This window comes from Penicillium paradoxum (assembly GCF_028828445.1).
Source record: "Penicillium paradoxum strain IBT 22861 chromosome Unknown utg000002l_segment0_segment0, whole genome shotgun sequence".
Taxonomy (NCBI): domain Eukaryota; kingdom Fungi; phylum Ascomycota; class Eurotiomycetes; order Eurotiales; family Aspergillaceae; genus Penicillium; species Penicillium paradoxum.
In genome coordinates this window covers 4082497-4101789 of record NW_026643180.1, presented here as the reverse complement: position 1 = coordinate 4101789, position 19293 = coordinate 4082497, and the positions used below count along the sequence as shown (strand labels likewise).

The 19293-nt window shown below is 50.4% G+C and overlaps 8 protein-coding genes across 8 annotated transcripts; 4 read left to right on the top strand and 4 right to left on the bottom strand.

Annotated features, from left to right (window-relative positions):
- Window positions 1–559: 559 nt before the first annotated feature.
- N7457_001456 (DUF914 domain membrane protein) lies at window positions 560–1966 on the bottom strand (the record flags this gene model as incomplete). Its single annotated transcript, XM_057172502.1, has 4 exons — window positions 560–1410; window positions 1470–1660; window positions 1721–1854; window positions 1901–1966. 4 exons carry the CDS (start codon window positions 1964–1966, stop codon window positions 560–562), a joined length of 1242 nt encoding a protein of 413 aa, XP_057036405.1.
- Window positions 1967–3209: 1243 nt separating this feature from the next.
- Window positions 3210–6333, top strand: N7457_001455 (SMEK family protein; the record flags this gene model as incomplete). Its single annotated transcript, XM_057172501.1, has 9 exons — window positions 3210–3323; window positions 3436–3532; window positions 3585–3681; window positions 3731–3780; window positions 3831–4157; window positions 4219–5019; window positions 5084–5251; window positions 5303–5742; window positions 5794–6333. 9 exons carry the CDS (start codon window positions 3210–3212, stop codon window positions 6331–6333), a joined length of 2634 nt encoding a protein of 877 aa, XP_057036404.1.
- An 819-nt stretch (window positions 6334–7152) lies between these two features.
- N7457_001454 (bifunctional triacylglycerol lipase/ester hydrolase) lies at window positions 7153–8346 on the top strand (the record flags this gene model as incomplete). Its single annotated transcript, XM_057172500.1, has 4 exons — window positions 7153–7680; window positions 7740–7924; window positions 7994–8232; window positions 8288–8346. The coding sequence occupies 4 exons, from the start codon at window positions 7153–7155 to the stop codon at window positions 8344–8346; spliced, it is 1011 nt and encodes a 336-aa protein (XP_057036403.1).
- Window positions 8347–8597: 251 nt separating this feature from the next.
- On the bottom strand, window positions 8598–9581 carry N7457_001453 (Dcp1 family protein; the record flags this gene model as incomplete). Its single annotated transcript, XM_057172499.1, has 1 exon — window positions 8598–9581. One exon carries the CDS (start codon window positions 9579–9581, stop codon window positions 8598–8600), a length of 984 nt encoding a protein of 327 aa, XP_057036402.1.
- A 540-nt stretch (window positions 9582–10121) lies between these two features.
- Window positions 10122–13352, top strand: N7457_001452 (phosphatase family protein; the record flags this gene model as incomplete). The annotated part of the gene is made up of 1 exon (XM_057172498.1): window positions 10122–13352. The coding sequence occupies one exon, from the start codon at window positions 10122–10124 to the stop codon at window positions 13350–13352; it is 3231 nt and encodes a 1076-aa protein (XP_057036401.1).
- Window positions 13353–13772: 420 nt separating this feature from the next.
- Window positions 13773–15187, bottom strand: N7457_001451 (uncharacterized protein; the record flags this gene model as incomplete). The annotated part of the gene is made up of 2 exons (XM_057172497.1): window positions 13773–14787; window positions 14850–15187. The coding sequence occupies 2 exons, from the start codon at window positions 15185–15187 to the stop codon at window positions 13773–13775; spliced, it is 1353 nt and encodes a 450-aa protein (XP_057036400.1).
- An 891-nt stretch (window positions 15188–16078) lies between these two features.
- Window positions 16079–17570, top strand: N7457_001450 (pheromone receptor; the record flags this gene model as incomplete). Its single annotated transcript, XM_057172496.1, has 2 exons — window positions 16079–16634; window positions 16693–17570. The coding sequence occupies 2 exons, from the start codon at window positions 16079–16081 to the stop codon at window positions 17568–17570; spliced, it is 1434 nt and encodes a 477-aa protein (XP_057036399.1).
- Window positions 17571–18223: 653 nt separating this feature from the next.
- On the bottom strand, window positions 18224–19090 carry N7457_001449 (single-stranded DNA-binding protein; the record flags this gene model as incomplete). Its single annotated transcript, XM_057172495.1, has 3 exons — window positions 18224–18276; window positions 18369–18457; window positions 18801–19090. The coding sequence occupies 3 exons, from the start codon at window positions 19088–19090 to the stop codon at window positions 18224–18226; spliced, it is 432 nt and encodes a 143-aa protein (XP_057036398.1).
- Window positions 19091–19293: the final 203 nt, after the last annotated feature.

The following is a 19293-nucleotide window of genomic DNA, read 5'->3' as shown; positions in this document are numbered from 1 at the left end:
AAGTGAGAAAGATGTAAGAGCGCAGGCAAGAGGGGAGGCAGCTGCCCAAAGCGATACTACCCCTTGATACCTCCTAATCTAGTTGATTAGGTGTGTAGCAGGCTCTGTGGCCTCCATCGTTGCGCTTGACTGTAGTACCTATCAGGGCTACTAGGATGAATAGTCATATGGTGCCAGTGCTTTTTTAATGGAACAATAAGGATTACTTGTGTGGGTGTTCTCTTGTATATTTTGTTTTATTGTATGAAATGTCTTGTTTATTGCTTCTAGTTAACAGGACTCCCGCGAAACAAAGTCTTGATCATCAGAATAAATTAAGGATTAGAACATGCGGTAAAAGCACGCAAACAAAATCATTTTTCTTCTTTTTGGGTTCAGCATCGAGGACAGTTGAGTGTCTGTTACCTGCCAAGCGGCAGAGGCGACATCGATGCAGGCGCATTCCATCATGTACAAGAGACATAATCTGCTAGATCTTTTATCTTGGGTAGGAAATCCGGTCTCATCAGGACGCACAAAAAGAGAGGAGAAACCAGATAGCGGGTTCACCACGGCAACATCAGACCGCGCTGGTATTCGCTGGCAAAGTGCGCTCCGGATCATGATCGCTGTATTCTGCAGGAGCAGGGACAGCATGCACGATCTTCCTCTTCGCAGTGAAGAGGCCAACAACACCACGCTCCTGGTTGGTCCCCAGCCAGGGCTTGCGGGCTTCGCTCAGAACCTTCTGCGCAAGGAAGTAGATGAGTTGACCAATGATAATAAGAACAAAGGCAATCGGGTACATCCAATGGATACGGTAGTGGAAGACCTCAACGCCAATGATCACACCCCAGAAGTTCATGGTGAGCATGGAGACGTTGAAGAAGGCGGCGGACGAGAGCCGGAACAGCAGCGGAGCGAGACAGTAAAACAAACTCAAACAGAGCGTGTAGCCAGTGAGATACCCGCCAACTTTGCCGTTCCAGTGCGCATTGTGGAAGGCGGTCCGGTCGAAGATACCCGCCTGCACGCCGTTGATGATCATTCCAAAGAAAGACATCTGTCCTAGTACTTCGTATACCGGCCGAGTGCTGACGAAGTACTCCTCTCCTGTATTGGTGAGACCGTAGAAGGAAGCGCCCAACAGCGCGAAGAGGTCGCCTTTAAGCTGGTTGCCCGAAGAAATGTTTCCGCCGTTGGCACCGGTGATGTGATCCGAGGCAATGAGGACACCCATACCACCGATACAAATCACGATACCTAGTATTTGAGTAAAGTGGTAGCGCACACGGAGGAAGGTGAATGAGATTGCCACGACGACAACAATGGCCCAGAAGTTGATCAGTTGCGCACTTAGCATGGTTGTATATTTGTATGCCAGCACGATAAAGTAATTGCCTTCCACGTCGCAGAAAGCAAGGATGATGTCTGCGGCGGTTAGTTGAGTTGTATACCGAATATATGGAAATCAAGATTACGAAGCATACATTTCCAGCCGTCACGGTACACTAGTCGGAACCAGCCCTTGAGGCCGTAACGGTACATCGTATAAGGAGTAAAAATGGCGTTCAGAAGCACATAGTTTAAGAAGGTTTGGAACGCAGGGATTGCCCAGCCCTCACGGCCCATCAGTGTTGTGAAGGTACCTGTCGAGGTATTGGCGATGGCGAGAAGTTGACTATAAGCAAGGAAATTAGGACTTGATACTTGTGTATTTGTAGAGGTACATGTTTGTTACCCTAGGATCACAGTAATATAGAATTCCTTGGTCTTGAAGTAGGCGAAGGAGCCTTTCTTTTGTTCATTGACCTGGTCCGCAGGCTCCGCGGGGGTGCTCGGAGTCTTCCGCCTGGGAAGACCTTTGTGTGCCCACTATCGCGGCATCCTTGGGGAGTGAGTGCACAGAAGAAGAGCTGACACGACCTGTAGCGAGATGGTCCATCCCAGATGCCTGGATGTTGATTTGGTCCTTGGATTCAGACATGGTGCGACGTTGGGCTGTAAGCTTGCAAAGCGGGGTTGGCCGTGAATAATGCTGTGCGAATGGCAAACCAGTTGCAGATTGGGGCCTAGATTGATTGGTTCACAATGTAAGGGAGCTTTATAAACCAGAAACGAGCGCAAAACTCCCGAAGTCGCTCGTGTATCGATATACCGTTTGGTGAAGACTGGTAAGAAGAGGCAAAAATCTCTAAACATCAAAGATCCAAGGCGTCTGGAACCTTTCCCCATTGGGTCTATCTTCGATAAGAATCTTCCACGTCGGTGGTATCCAGCCAATCAGCAGGGGGATGGTGGGGGCGGTGAGGGTCTGTGCAGCGGAAAAGCCCGTCCCCTGGCCCATTACGTCAGCAGATTGAAGGAAGGCCAATGGTACATGACAGGTACTTCCATTTAGGGCTGGCTACCCGTTTGACCGAAAGTTCTTCCTGAGTACCCCTCCGGTAGCTTATACTTATGTGGAGATCCATGCGTTGAATGGAATATGCAGAGAATATTTATAGAATTATAGATTGAGGGATGAATCTTAAATTGGAATGACCTAGGTACACGAGAAGTCTGACTGACGGTAAGGTGTGCCGTCATTGTACATTGCCCTGGTGTTTGTTATATGGCCCATCGACTGACGCCATATCACAACCCCTGAGAGAAGGATGTTCCCCAGCTCTGCTGCCGATCACGGAAGAACACCAAAATGACGAAGATAAAGTAGTCTAAATTTTAGCATGCGGCATTCCTGACAATGGTCGTATCCCTTTATGTACATACATCATTGACAAAAGGCCCGGAGCTTCAGGGACTTGGCTCGATGCACAGGGGGCCAGTGATGGGTACCTAAGGTTAGAGAGAGAGATGTTATTTCTGGACCCGGAAGTTCCCACTTTCTTCCGAATTCCCTTTTCTGCAAAGAAGCTTCCTTGAATGCCAAACTCTCGGGCTCAAGGGGGAAAAGATAAAAAAAAACCAAATCCTTAGTACCTGCCGAGGCCGTCAGGTGGACCTGTTCCCGATCGTCATCCCCTCCGCAGACTCTTTCATCATCCTTGGGATCTCCACCTCCATTCCCTCTTTCCGTCCCTTCCAACCCTTCGAGAAAAGCTACACAATCTTCCGATAACTTTCTTTTCATTACATTCCTGTTTCCCGCCGTTCGGCTCTCCTCTCGCGCCGGTGCACTCTTATCAGGCCCGGAGTGACGAGACGCCTCTCCCCGTTTCTGCCAGATCATGGCGCTGGAAGTACAGCCGCCCGACGGTCGCAAACGAGTCAAGGTCTATGAGCTCAGAGATAATGATTGGTTTGATCGAGGAACTGGTTTCTGCACGGGTCAAATCTTGGGGGTGAGTTGTCGCGCGTTGTGCGCGCACTGGGGATCGTGCGACGATGTTTCATCGCGCGCCCCAATCTCGGTCGCATCCCCATCATCATCAGTTACTGATCGCTTTGGTTTAGGAGGAGCCTCGCATATTTGTCGAATCAGAAGACCTTCCCAGTCGCGTGTTGCTCGAAACGCGAATCACCAAGGACGATGGCTATCAAAAACAGCAAGGTACCGAATCATCCTCACCGCATCGATCCACAGTGCCTGTTTTGGCTAACAGCATCACGCGACACAGAGACTTTGATTGTCTGGACCGAGCAGAATGGTACCGATATGGCGCTGAGCTTCCAAGAGGCCGAGGGTTGTGCGGTTATTTGGTGAGGAATCAACAAAAATCTTTGCGCGCATGAACTAATCCCATCAAAGGGACTTTGTCAATGCAGTCCAACAACATCTTCTGAGTCTCAATTCAGCCGGTAAGCCTTGACGCGTGCTCGAATGATGATAGCTCTAATCGTTTTCCCAGATGACGCCTTGTCCGATGATCTCGACAGCTACCAGTCCATCGTATTACCTGCCCCGGAACTCGGAAACCTACCTGAGATTGAACAGATCGTACGAGCTGCAAGCATGACACAAGGCGGCCGCGATGCGCTATCTAAATTTATCATTCGGGACGAGTACATCGCCAAATTGGTACCGCTAGTGGCAATGGCTGAGGATTTGGAGAGCTTGATCGATCTGCATCGCTTATGCAACATCATGAAATCTCTCATTCTATTAAATGACAACACCATAATCGAAACTGTTGTCGCCGATGAAGTCATCCTGGGAGTGGTTGGGGCTCTGGAATGTATGCTTCGCCCAGCTTCACCTTATTTAAAGCTTTAATGTTTTGTGACTGACGAAAACAGATGACCCTGAATTCCCCACACACAAGGCAAATCACCGGCAATACCTCTCAGACAAATCGCGATACAAAGAAGTCGTCCCTATCAAAGATCTGATCATCCGCCAAAAGATTCAGAGTACGTGGAGGCTGCAATATCTGAAAGACGTGGTGCTGGCTCGGATTTTGGACGACCCGACATTTTCGGTGCTCAATTCTCTGATTTTCTTCAACCAAATGGAGATTGTGAACCACATCCAAGCGAATGGGCCGTTCCTACGAGAGCTATTTTCGGTCTTCGACCCCAGGAATTTGGACCAGAGGCGCAAGGATGACGCTGTGCAATTTCTCCACCAGTGCGCTGGCATTGCGAAGAACTTGCAAGCACCGTCACGCGCCCAATTATTCGCCAATTTCATTAGCCATGGTCTCTTCGCCGTGATTGCCTTTGCTGTCAAGCACTTGAATCCAGCTATGCGGACGACTGGAATTGATATCCTGGTGGCTCTTTTGGATCATGATCCAGTCATGATGAGAAACTACATGCTCAAGGCTGTCAACGATAAGAAGACACCACTCACAGATACCTTGATTGACCTGCTTCATGTGGAGACCGACCTCGGCGTCAAAAACCAACTTGCCGATGCTATCAAGGTTCTCCTTGATCCTCAGATTCCTATGCAGGATCCGCTTGGTCGGGCTGGACCCGATTACCTCAAAGTTCGCACCAACAATCTTCTGTCTGATGCATTTGTCCAGCAACATTTTGATGAGTCTTCTAAACGGCTTTTCCAACCGCTTAAACAGCTTGCAAATCGCACAGCCCGTAAGTGGTCACCTCTGCGAGGGAGGATTTCTTTTGACCACAAAGTTGCTAACATTGAATTTAGTTAATGATTTGACATTCCAAGAGGTCACCCTCTACTCGCATCTTGTTGATATCCTCACCTTCTTCGTCCGCCAGCACCTTTTCCGCACACGTAACTCCATTCAAAGTGAATCTCTCGCACCACGCGTTGCACAGCTCCTGCGAGTGCCCCAGAAACACTTAAAACTTGGTCAGTGTACAGTCTTTCATGCCCCAAACCCATAACTAATGCCAACGATAGTCGCCCTAAAATTTTTCCGTACCTTGATCAGCCTCCAAGATACCTTTTATCAAGCTCTCATGACACACAATAACACGTTTGAGTTGATTCTTGACATTGTTTACGAGACAATGCCTCGCGACAACCTACTCAATTCTGCCTGTCTTGAACTTTTCGAATTTATCAAGCGGGAAAATATCAAGCCCTTTATCCTTCATGTGGTTGAGAAATATCGCGAAAAGCTTGAGAATATCATTTATGTCGATACCTTCCAGAGCTTGATTCTACGATATGACCAGATGCAGGGATACGGAGGCGAGGCCGACTCGGCGTTGTTTAGCCATGATGAACCACCCACTCCTCCGCGAAAAATTCAGATGAATAATCAGCGCTGGCAGGGTGTGAGGGAATTGGATCCCGCGGAAGAAGATTACTTTAACACGTCTGACGATGAAGATGAGGTAGGTTCCTTTTGGATCGAGACTGTTGGGGCAAAGGACTGACCAAAGAAGATAAAGTGGACGCAGGACCGTGTGGCCATTACAGTTGGACCTCCAAACGGGTCCGCCTCTGCAGTTGTCAAACCATTGGTTGACTACCCAGATGACGACGATGAAGACATCATGGACACCAAACCCGAAGGGGTACAGCAACAACCGGTGGCCAACCCAACGGAGACTTCGACTGATGCTCCGCCCTCAACACCTACTCAGACCCCGCCAGCACCAGAGCGGCTTTCAGAGAAACGTCGCCGCGAGGAAGAGGACGATGATGAGCTTATCAAGCTCAGCGCGGGACCTAAACGAAGAAGTTCCACCAGTAGCAACTCCGGTGCTGGTATTCTAGGTCGGAAGAAAAGCCTCACAGACAAAAATGCCTCACCGGGTGTATTAAACACTGTGACGAGCGCCGCACCCAAGAGAATCGCCATCAGCATCGGATCAACGGTCAAACCTCCCGCTTCCGAAGGCGACACTACTTGCACCGACGTGACAACCGAAAGTAATGAGAAGGAGAACCGTGATGATAGTCAAGGCAACGAGGGTGGATAAGCTATACCTCATAAACCAGGCGTTTTTGTTTCCTGAATTCAGTCTTCTTTTGCACGACCTAGATACCAGACACAGTTGCGGGGTTTCCCATCATTTCATCTCTTGCTGCTGTTCTTTGGGCAATTTCCTTTCTTCTTGTTCCATTTCTTCTTTGAAGATCTCCCCGCCTGATTTCTTGGTTTTATGAAGTGTTTTCTTCTCTCGTGACCTGAACTAGTACATGGCATGGCGTCTGGGCAATGCATAGGATCCGGCCTTGTGGTGTCTATCCTTTTTTTTCCTGGTCGGACTAGATACCGGCCATTGGAGGGTCCCTACATCCGGGAAGGGAGTCTGGAAATATACTCTGCTATCTTCATGGTATTCTCTATTTCCTAGTATTTTGTCATGTCATACTATAAATCGGGCCTGCCACCTATTTGCCTATCTATCTGTGTACATTCCTATACTCACGGAGACGAATCTTCGCGGGTTTTGTTCTCACTCTGTCTTTCTTATGGACCTCTGATATATTTACTCAGATGTTTTGCTAGTCAAGGGGCTACCGTTAGTTCTGAATTTCACATGGGGACCCACCAGCCAAATCCGACTTCACCTCCCTATCAATTCCAACGAATTTCTTTTCCAAGGGGATCAACACAGAAGGGGTATCAAAGAGCACAATTGGGTGTGTGGATTTCTTCAATTATCCCACAACCCCCTGGAGAGTCACTAACCAAGTCCCAGACCACCCACCAATCTCGTAGCCATCTATACCTTGGATAAGATCTACATCAAAGCAGCTACAAGAAGCTCCAGGATACAAGTCCAAGCATAAATATGGACCCTCAAATCACCCTAAACACCTTCCTCACTACCACGGGATCTTCATCAGACCAGAAAACGACTATCTTCTTCATCTCGGGCAACCCGGGTCTGATCGGCTACTACCATCCATTCCTCTCACTGCTCTCAAAGCACCTAGACGAGTCGAAAAATGACGCTTCACCAAATCCCCAATCATTCCAAATATATGGCTGTTCCCTTGGCGGTTTTGAGATTGACGAACAATCCTCGTCCTCACCGCACAACGGCGCGGACCTCGATCTCGAGAGCCAGATCTGCTTTGTGCAAGAAAAGCTTGCTACTCTGATGGGAGACACGGCTATCGATCAAAGTAACCTTGATGTCAAGCCTAGACGAAAAGTTATCCTGATTGGACACTCCGTTGGCGCATATATCGCCATGGAAATCCTACGCCGGCATCGCGAGGCCAGCCCGAGAAGCAACTTCGATATCGTCGGCGGAACAATGCTGTTTCCGACGGTCAAAGATATCGCGGCTTCGCCCTCTGGGCAGAAATTGACGGTACTGCATTACCCTTGCTGAATGATTTGTTCTTGCTAATCCGGGCTCTGGGCGCTTAGACTCTACTATCGATTATTCCCCGGCTGGCTGTGGTAGTTGGTCTCTTCGCTCGGCTGCTTACATTTTTGCTTTCGGCATCTCTGTTACGATCTGCGGTTCGGTTCGTCATGGATGATCCCCCCGTTCATGCTTTAGATGCTACGTGTGCCTTCTTGAAGAGCCGAGGTGGTGTACGCCAAGCTTTGTATGTGTCTTATTCTTGTCTTTCTATCTATTGAGATCTTTTCTAATCGCTTTTGGGCCCGGAATCTAGACATATGGCCGCGGATGAGATGCGCACTATCACCTCCGACAAATGGAGTGATGATGTCTGGGGCGCTGCATCGGCGCGCGAGCCTATCGCCAAGTTGTTTTTCTATTTTGGTCGTAATGACCATTGGGTCGCCGAGCAGACGAGAGATGAGATCGTTGCAATTCGGGGACAGAAGGGAGAACAGGTAGGGCCGACGATGGTTGTTTGTGAAGAGGGTCTGCCTCATGCGTTTTGCTTGAGTAAGTCGTGGCTGTTCATCGATTTTGACTACGTAGCCTTGCTGACATCATCTAGAACACAGCGATGTGATGGCTCGGAAGGTTGCAGGGATGATCGAGCAGATTATGGGCTGAAAAAATGGGTCATGCTCTTTCGTCTAATGTATGCATAGAATTAGACAGAGAATAGGGACCATGAACTTCGTCCTCGGCGCAGATTGTAATGGGTATATCAAGAGACGCTGTGCCATGACAATTGTCATCTGGATCACACATAATCCAAAATAGTTCAAATTGCATATGAATAGATCGCGAATCGGGTGCCAGGTGAGAATGACCAGGGAGCCGAAACGACCAGGAAAAAAAAGCATCCATTTGGTATCCATCTAGTATCCCTGCCCATTGCCTTGTTGGGCCAGCCCTGCTCTCCGGAACAGATCTCCTAGCACATCGGATTGTGGCTGTGGCGGGGGAGTAGGCACCGTCATCTGCTGAGGTACCATATTCATGTTCTGATAGTTAGGTTGGGCGGTCGGCTGGGGATGCTGGTTGGGGCCCAAATGGTGTGCGCGCACACTCCAACCGTCGTCCTGAGCGCGCTGCTGACCAAACAAATCCTTCAGCGAAATCTGGCGTCCCATGGGCGCACCGGCCTGGACTTCATCGAGCGGGGCAGCTTGTGCTGAAGCCGCCGCTGCAGCAACGTGCAAGCTGTTCTGGCGCATGGCTTCGAGGCGCTCGCGAGCCAGCTTCAGGCTCTGCCCTGCGTGTGTGGCGCACTCGAGAATCATCTGGGCATTTATGGTACGACTCTCGGCGGTGGAGTTTGGCGGTGGCTCTGAGTAGATCCAAAGACCGTAGATGCGTACGTTGTTGGTGCCGGTCTGGGAGTTGGGGACATTCTGTGGGTGCAACGGATCGGCGATACCATTCTGTCCAGCTTCTCCTTCAGCGGTTTCTTCAGCTTTGAGAATCACATATTCGTCTGTGATTTCAACATTCTCGCCGTCGGTTAGTGGGAGATCGAAGTTGTTTAAGCCACGGCGGTTCAGCACAAAGGCAGTGTAGCGTTCTTCGCCTAGATCGCCCTGCGATTCCTGGCAAACGAACAGAGTTCCTTCAACACCGTTCTTCTCCCATTGTTTTGTGGTTGGGCTGAAAATGTAGACGACCGCGTAGGGCGCGAGGGAAAGAATGGAGGTCACAGTGGGCTTGTGTCGTTGGATAACGGAGAGGTTAAGCTCCTCGTTGGAGCGGAGTGGTGGTGCAGGCTGTTGCTGCATGTCGGAAAAGTATTGAGCGTCAGATTCATAGTCCGTGAGGTGTACGGAGTTGTGATTATTTTGTCTTCGAGGTTTGCGAGAAGCCATATTTTCTGTGCGGAGTGTGTGACCTTTGAACGAGCGGAGGGAAGGAGCGGACATATCGTCATTGTCCAAGCTCCGCCTTCGCGCTTATCCGGCTCTCTACTCTCTCAACCCTCTCCCCTCTTGAACATCCTTCCTTGGGATATTTGGACACGGCACTATAATTGGCTCATTGCTTCCTCTTCCATTACTCGCTCTGTCCAGCCACTTCTCTTCTTTTTGCGTGATGACGATCTCGCCCGTTTGAATATTGGTGGGATGACCTATGCAATGAAATGACTGAGCCATTGTCACCTTATACAACGGATGTTCTTATTTCCTCTTACTTATTCTAAGAGAAACATTACCACTTCATATACCCATTGCAGGAAATTTCTTGGTGTATCCTTCCTCCCCGGAATCAAGAACCGCGCAGGCGCGCACACGTCCAAGGCTATACATACACCGCGCCGGATACATACTGTTTTACAAGACGGAAGCAATCATCAAGAGAGCAGGTAGAGTTGCAGCAACAGCTTATCTGCCGGTACATTCTTATCCACCATGAGCAACAAATCGCAGCCATCATCCTCGTCCGAGTCGGATCACAAGCGCCACGAGTCGGAGTATGCGGAAGAGACTAACAACCCAGGACTCGACGTCCTGTCACTCTCACGAGCGCTCAAAGCAAGAAAAGCCGAGTATACCCGCCGGCGATCTATCCGAGTCAAAGTTGGGACCTGGAATGTAGCCGCCATTCCCGGGACCGAAACAGACGTTGGGAGATGGTTTGCTGAAGGAGAAGGCGTGTGTGAGCAATTCTCCGGGACTAAAAGCGTACCACAACCGGAAACCCATGGCGAGCCGAAGGCGGCCGGAGATAAAACGGCGCCCTTTCACTACAGTCCCGAAGAGATAGACCTCTACGTCTTGGGGTTGCAAGAAGTTGTCGATGTTTCTTCTCCTGCAGAAGCGCTACGGCCATATGTTGATCCAGCACCATCAAGGAGATGGAAGGAGGCAGTCGACAAGGCACTACCCTCGGGGTATCGCCTTGTCTCCGAAGTTCAGCTCGTCGGCCTGCTACTTCTGATATATGCGTCACCCTCCATTGGAACCAGTGTCTCTTCTATCAGTAGCACCTCTGTTGGAACAGGCTTGATGGGCTACATGGGAAACAAGGGCGCTGTTGCAACGCGTCTTGTTTTGGGTGAAACCACTCGTTTGGTCTTTGTCAACTCTCACCTGGCAGCAGGGTCTGATAAGAGTAGCCTGGAGCGACGTAACTGGGACTCTTCACAGATCGTTCAGCGGGCTAGGTTTGACCCTATCATTTCATTTGAAGGCGAACCATCAGATGAGTCGAGCGAGGCGATTGGAGATGAAGATTTCACTTTCTGGTTTGGCGACCTCAATTACCGCCTTGATGATATTCCCGGGGAGGACGTACGCCAAGTACTCGCCCGGCACACGGCCAATACTTACGATAGAGATCGCCTAGCAAAGTTGGCATCAAGCCGTTCTGGGGATTCGGGGGATTCGGGAGATTCGGGCGATTCGGGCGATTCGGAAGATTCCGAGGCCGGTACCGACGACCAGTTACCCTCTCCCCCAGCTGAAGAAGAGACAACCCCAGTCACCGAAGAAGAGATAGATCCTCATAATGACCCCGCATCTCTCCAAACCACAATTTCTTCACTTCTCCCTCACGATCAACTCCGAATTCAACAAACCAAAGGAGCAGCTTTCCACAAGGGGTGGCGAGAAGGTCACATCTCATTCTTGCCGACGTACAAATATGACATCGGAAGTGTGGCCATGTTCGATACGAGCGAGAAACAACGAGGTCCGAGCTGGTGTGATCGGATCTTGTTTCGTACCCGTCAGGATAAGCTGAGGCACGAACGGCTCGACCAGGAAGCCGAGGAAGCTCGAAAGAAGGACGAAGAGATGAAAGCAAGCGGATTGGACAAGGCTGTTGCCGACGATAATGTTTTGTTTGAATATGACCCCGATACAGATGGTGCACATAGCGAGGAGTACATATCAGACGAGGATCAGCATGATGATGAGGATGATGCACCAACAGTTGCATCGCACGATCTTTCTCATGATCCAATTCGTCTGGATCACTATGTGTCATATCAAGGCATCCTATCATCGGACCACAAGCCTTTGGTTGGCATTTTCACATTGAACTTTGATGCGGTCAACCCCGACCTCAAGGCGAAGATTCATCAAGAAGTGGCCCGTGAATTGGACAAGGCCGAGAATGAGGCTCGACCGAGTCTGACTGTTGTAGTAGATAGACATGGTGATCAAACCGTCTCAGAGAAAGAGCCCGATGCTGTTGATTTCGGCGATGTTGCTTTTGATGTGCCCGTTCATCGCTCCCTAACCATTGCCAATACCAGTGGGACTGCAGCGACTTTCTTATTTGCAGAACGGCATAGTGATAAAGACAACACTATTGCCCAACCGCCTTCGTGGCTCGACATCCACATTTCCTCCAAGTCAGCGGACACTGCCGATGGCAGCAGCCAAGCGATGGCTTCTTCGTCTGGAGGCCATATTTTGCTCCCTGGAGAAGTAGCAAATGTTGAGGTCATGGCTCACATTCGAAGCATCGAACACGTTCGGCTACTCAACATAGGAAAGGTCAAACTTGAGGATATTCTGGTTCTTCATGTGGACGGTGGGCGCGATCATTTTATTTCTGTGCATGGCCATTGGCTACCCACCTGTTTTGGCTGCAGTATCGACGAATTGACTCGCATGCCAGAAGCGGGTGCTCGCAGTTTGACTGAGTCCGAAACTCATCCCTTCAGCACAGATCGTCCCGTTGAAGTCCGCTTGTCGGCCCCCCGCGAACTTTTCCGCCTGACTGAAGCGATTTCCGAGCTCACAGAGCGCGCCATCGCAGAGTGGAGCATGAAAAATGGTGAATCCGAGGAGCATAAGGCCCCATGGACAACGGAACTTTCTGGAGGAGCATGGCCTTTCCAACCTGATACATGGACTCTCAAGGATCGGCAGGAGCGGTATGCCCTACAAGCCTCTGTACGTCAAGCCCTCGACACCAATGAATCCCTCGCCACTGTCTTTGCTCCCGAGGTCTCAGCGCTCCACCGGTTAGAGATACTCTCCGAGACCCTCCTCACATTCCTCAATGCCCTCGAAGACGGCGTTGTCACCGCGAAAGTATGGCAAGACATGGAGCAACAGATCATCGCGCGCGAGAAATCCAAATCCTCGCCCCGAACCTGGGACGAGACCCAGGCCTGGGTGCTTGAGCATCTAGCCTACTCCCCTGCCCACAGCGTCTCATTTACCTTCGTCACATTTATGCTCGCTCGTATCGCCAATGAGGTGGCCCCAATCTCTTCTAACTCATCGCGAGTCACTTCTCCCAACGAAGGGAAGCCAGCCAATTCCAAAGGACCTACAGAACAGCAACCTGTACCTGTGAATCTGGATCAAACCCAGTCGCCTACTTCGGTTTCCGCTACCACATTTATTACCAGCGGAAGTTTCCGCCGCAAGAATCGAACCACCAGCACATCCACTAGCTCCAGTTCCGATGTGACTATTCAGAACCCTTCTATAGCTCACCGACAAGCAGTTGAGACTGCTCTGGCATCTATCTTTTCGCGCGTGCTTATTTCTGGCTCCGCTCCGCTGCCGACCAAGGAGAAAGAGCGTCGTATATCTGAAGAGCGGAGACGATCGATCATTGAACCATTCTTGAAGATGGTTGGAGTGGACGACCGAGGACCTTCTGGAGGCCGGCCTTGATTCTCTTTGATACAGTCGATACACCTTGACGAGAGGTATCTACATCTACGTACATAAGATCCATGGATACCTAGACTGCTTGTCTCGCAGAATGGCTCTGTGGATCGTTTTGGGGTGCTCTGTTTGTGTGTATAATGTTGTACAAATTCCATGTTTTTCATGTTAGTCTCGTGTTGGGTGGCTGATGCAGGTTGAGAAACCTCGTATTTGAACTCAAACCAATATTTAAATGCTTTAATATATAGTAGGTATGTGATAGATCCTACACAGAGAGTCCCTAAGCCCTTGCATGAACACCATACCCCGTATACCTGTTCCTTGTCCAATCGCTTCTTACCAATAGCTCACTGTCCACTGTGATATCTCCGGTCGTCAATAAGTTAAAAAAAATATAATCAAAAAATCCCATGCATGATCTCTTCACATCCCATCCCCATTCCTCACAGACCGCCGCTGCGGCGCTAGCCCTCCCTGACGATACACGGCCGAAGACCCAGTCCCCGGAGCCCCGGCCTTTCCCTTCAAACCAGATTTGGTCTTCGATCGCGGCGCAGCTTTGCGACCCGTCAACATACGCCGTGCAGCATCCCAACACCCCAACACCGCCCGGCCGGGCAAACTAGCAGCTGACAGCGCAAGTTGTGCGGGGATTACAATGCATGCACAAGCCCAGTCTAACAATACGAGCGCATAGTTCGGACGACGAGACGCAGAGCTCCGCTGTGCAGCCGCAGCGAGAGCAATCGCATCCCCAGCCTGCGTTTCTAGATGCGCGAAGCGCTGATCAGTCTGCAGCGTGAAGACCGCGGAGCGTTTCTCGTAGCGGCGCACAGCGCGATTCAGGGCCTCGATGTCTGGCTGTATAGACTTGCGGGTCTCGAGGACGGACTGTGCCACGAGGGACGGGGTTTCGGGCTGTTCCTTTGGCGATAAAGGACGGCCATCATGGGATTCGGCAGAGCGCGCAGAAGCGGTTTCGGCGACGTGTGCTTCTAGCTCTTCGAGGCGCTTTGTTAGGTCTTGGATGGTTGTGGGGTTGACGAATGGTTCTGAGGAGGCTACGATGCGTTGCAGGTGGAGGGTGCGCTTTTGGATTAGTCTTAGGAGGTGCGCCACTGGGCGGACTTCGGAGGCTAGGAGGAAGATGGTTAGGTTGTAGTTTGATACTAGGCCCTCTGAGGGTCTGGAGAGGCTGGATCGGATGGCGTGGAGGAGCCAGGTGCCGATTACGGGGAATATGAAGCATGCGGCGAGCGCGGCGAGCTCGTGGATTTGGAGCTCGGAGCGAGCTGATGCTGTTGCTGAGTTCCGATGTGGCTGGGTAGTAGTTGGGGACTCTGCTTCATCTTCGTCTGGCTCGAACGGGGTGGGATCGTCGGGCGCTGGGAATCCACTTTCTTCTTGTCGGATGGCCTGGGCCGAGCGATACCAGTCCCTGGATTTATCGTCAGTACTTTTGGTTGGGGTTTTACGGGGTTAGTGTTAGGGGCTATTTACCAAGGCAACCGGACAGACCAGTTGAGGAATATAGCAGCCAGTACTAGCAATGTGACATCGGTGACAAATGCACTGCCTTCGTGGAAGAAGATGCCTGCAATTGCAGGCAACAGGGCCAGCCCGAGGGGCGCAGAATGCCAATGCGATTCTTCGGTTGACAGGGCATCGCGACCTTTTGCTACACGAGGGAGAAACAACCCATCGGTGGATGAGCGAATGGAATTACGGGCTTCGGACAGCGAGTCCGAGAGAGTCGAGTTGCGACGTTGATACCCCTCGAAGGTCGTGGCACGTGGCAGTCGACGTGTATTCAAGCGTTGAGTCGGAGACGAATCCATTGTGTTTTGGATAGTCCTCTGCAATGCAGTGAAGGGGGAAGTTGGAGTTTCTGGTCACAGCCCTGCCGAGGTTGCGCTGATCGATGATGCAGTGCCACCAAACAGGTTCGCAGATCACCTTGATTGGTACCTAACCTGGTCGGAGGAAAGTGGCCGGAGTATCTGGTAAGATAATCCCATTGATTGTTCATTGTCCAAATATGCAGTTCTATACCCAACCAGGTATTGTTTTGCGTGAGGGATCCTCCTCTCTCCTCTCGTCTCTTTCCTCTGAATAACCTCTAGACTCATAATGCACAACTGAATCAAGCTTAAGTGCAAAAAGAAAAAAAAGACAGTCGACAAGAGACGCTTGGAATGTGGCGCCGATGAATAAAGTGCCCGGCTCATTGGCGTCTATTGACCCCCAAATGCGGACTGGGGCCTGTTCACTCTATTCGCTCTCAACAAACCACCGGCCTGTTGACCTCGCGTTTCTTTATTCTACTTCTTTCAGCTCCTTTATTCTCGTTATTGCGAATTGTCAATGCTAATTCAATGGATAGGTTTCTCTGTCTGTCGCAAACTATGTCAAGGTCCGGTACCCCAGCCGCGGGTTTTGCCTTTGCAGCCCATACATTCTTCATCTACAGTACAAGATCTAGTTCAAGTCACGATGTCTTGAGCTGTGAATCAATCCCCTGATTCTCGTTATTCAAGCGTCAATAAGACATCATTGCTCAATTGCCTTCTCGGGCTTGATATACATCGTCGAGAGAGAATGGTTCTAATCCAATCTTCTTTCTCTTTTCCTATCGTCTCTTTTCTCTCATCGGACAAGCAACTTGAAGCTTCATGCTACAGGTTTAGTACTTTGATCCCTGTTCTTCATTTCACACATCCACTACCGACATGGATGTTCACCAGCGATACCCGCAGGCCATTGTCCTGCCAGCTCTATCATTTTTCTCCATTGCTCTCGCTATTCCACCTCTGATACTACATGGAAAGAACCGTAACTTTTCCGCTACCAGTCTGATATTCTGGTCCATTCTTCTCAATCTCTTCAACATCATCAATTCCCTCATCTGGCCCACGGACGATGTCGATTCATGGTGGGACGGCGCCGGGCTCTGTGATATCGAACTCAAGTTTATGGCAGCCAGCTATATTGGTATTCCCGGAAGCTTGGTATGCATTTTTCGAAGTCTTGCAGTTGTTCTTGATACAGATCGAGCTACATTGGTCCCCAGCAAGGGTCAACGTTGGCGAAAACGGTTCACGGAGATTCTGTTCTGTGTGGCTGCTCCAGTCCTTGCGATGATCACCCAGATTGTCTGGCAAAAGAGTCGATACTTGCTGTATGGCATCTCGGGATGTGTGAATGATTTTGACGAGAGTTGGGTCAGTCTCGTACTTGCATGGATCTGGCCACCGGTCATCTGCCTCATCGCCACATATTATTGCTGTATGTATAACTCTTTGGATTCAAAAGATTCAAAAGCACACTGAGCTGATAACTACAGGCCTGGTACTCATTCGCGTGCACAAATATCGAAGCGACTTTGCAAATGTCTTGCGCGCCTCGAGCAGCAACCTTAGCAAATCCCGCTTCTACCGCCTCTTCTTCCTCGCCCTGTCCATGCTCATCTGCATACTCCCTCTACAGAGCTACGTCCTCTATAGAAACATCGATCTCTCCCTTCCTTGGTCTTCCTACTCATGGAGCAAAAACCACGGAGCTAAATGGCTTGTAATCGACAGGCGAGCATCCCACGGTGAGGTCTTCTTTGACCGCTGGACACCCGTCGCATCGGGCTTCATGATCTTTGGATTCTTCGGCTTCGGCCGCGATGCCACCCGCATGTACCGCACCGTCTTCTGGTACTTAGGACTTGGATATTGCTTCCCAAACTTCGATCCCCCAACATCCAGCCAAATCACCCCGCCCCCTGCGCATGCCTCGACAAGCACAACCCTCGTCGACTCCATCGGTTCCATCAGCTCCCGCGCCAAATCACTCTTCTCCCGCAAGGACTCAGGCACATACACCGGTCCCTTTTCGTCAAACCGTGCTGCCTACAACGATCTTGAAAAGGGAACTATCACTACTGCTTCGCACCTCTCTCGAAGCCAAAGCTTGAACCAATCCACCGCCAAAAAGTCTCGCTGGACCAATCTTCCCTGGTCACTCTTCAACAGACCCCGAGTCTGCCAAGATACAGATGGAACCCAGCTGTGCAAGCTCTCTCCCCCCTTGCAGACAGTCAGCACAAACGCCTGGGCAAGCCGCCATGAAAGTCTGGATTTGTCTACTGAGCATGTTCTGCCTCAGCGCCCTGGGGATTTCATTCATGTGAGACGGGTTATCAGCCAGCAGAGCGAGGTTGAATTCCAGATTTAGCGTGGCTTTTTTGTTGCTCTTAGGCTTGCTGCAGCCTGTTGCAATCTTCTAATACCCTTTGCTCGATGCTCACTTCAGGTACAACGGAATACTTGAATACATGTCATAGTAATAATACCATCACGTAATTCGCAGGGTCTTGCATGGCTCTCGCGCAAAATGAATCTTTTATTTGTTTGAACTTGTTTCGGTGTAGATGCTTGTTGATACACACTTCTCGTAAGTCTTTGTCGTTCATGTGATAGCCCAGAGTAATTGAACGAGAGAATCATCCAACCAAGTACTGTGGTAGAAGTGAAGAGTTGTCCAAAGCATAGTTTTGCTTGGTGTGCAAATATAGAAATAGGTGTGAGCACCCTACTTCATGTTTTGATCATGTTTTGGATAAAAAGAAACCAGCACACGAAGAGTAGATGGAAATCACACACAATGCAATTCCCTGCAACCGAATTGAAAGCTAGATGTACGGATACTACAGCAAATATCACTAGAATAGTATACATCCCCTACAGAAGGAAGTGTATTCAGGGTATAGTCGTACAATAAGATCACATACTGCAAGGGACTCAATCAATCCCGCCAGCTCCAAAACGAGACCGGCAACAAACTCAGGTTGATACAGAGATGTGATTAAACCATCCACTGCAATCTATTTAGCGGGACTCGCCGGAGTGGTTCTCAGGACGCTTGAGGACCTCGAGGGTACCTAGGAAAGGGTTAGCTTGGGCTTCTTTCTCCTCTCCTATTTTCTTCTTCTTCCTCTTCTTTTGGTCCGAGGAAACAACGGAGGGAACATACGCTGCACAACGCTCAGCGAGGACCGGGTGTGGCCCTCTGCATCTTCATAGGTGTTCATTCTAGCATCGCCTTCAACATACAGGAGGGTACTGCGGGAGACAGAGACATGTTAGCTCATCCGTATCAAGCTCGAAGTCCTGAGGCAAATCGGCAGGAAAACATGAAATGATATCTCATGCACAGATCAGTCGCTTCACCGCCAAATGCATGTGTCATGCAGGACTGGGTCTATCTGTGCAGTGCGCATATCCAGAGCTAAAGCGCCGGCTCCAGCTTAAGCTTTGCATCTGTGGATAGCACGCACGCGCGGACCCATCGGACACATATAAAATGATGTAGCGACGTCACCCACACCAGACACAATCCAATGCTCCACCATTGTCCCACAGAAACCGAATCCGCCAGTACAAAGAGGTCACGACGAGCACTTACCCCTTCTGCAAACCAAGGATGTAATCGCGCTGGGGACCCTCGGGGACGAAGTTAATAATGCGGAACCAGCTGGTCTGGCGGTTGTCCTTGGAGCCGTGGGAGGTGGCGACGTTATACTTGACGACCTCCTGGCCGGAGGAGGTAGCATGGAGCTCGGGCTCCGCGCCGAGGCGGCCGGTGAGGGTCAGGCGGGCGATGGAATGGGCGGGCGAGGTGCTGAAGGCGCGGGCGGTCTGGGCAGCGTTGGCCATGCGCAGGCCTGGGCGCAGAGAGGAGAGGAAGGCGGACATGGTTGAATGTAGGATGTGTGGATTCGCTGGAATTGAGAGTTTGTTATGATAGTGGACACGCTTGGGGTGTCGATCCCGGCACGTGACCTGGCATTGGCCCGGCTTACGGATGTGATATGGTGGCAGATGCTAGTCGGGTTATTGATTTGTGTTGGCAGTGCACGAAGTAGTTGCAATCGATGTCTCATTTTTTTTTGGTCAAT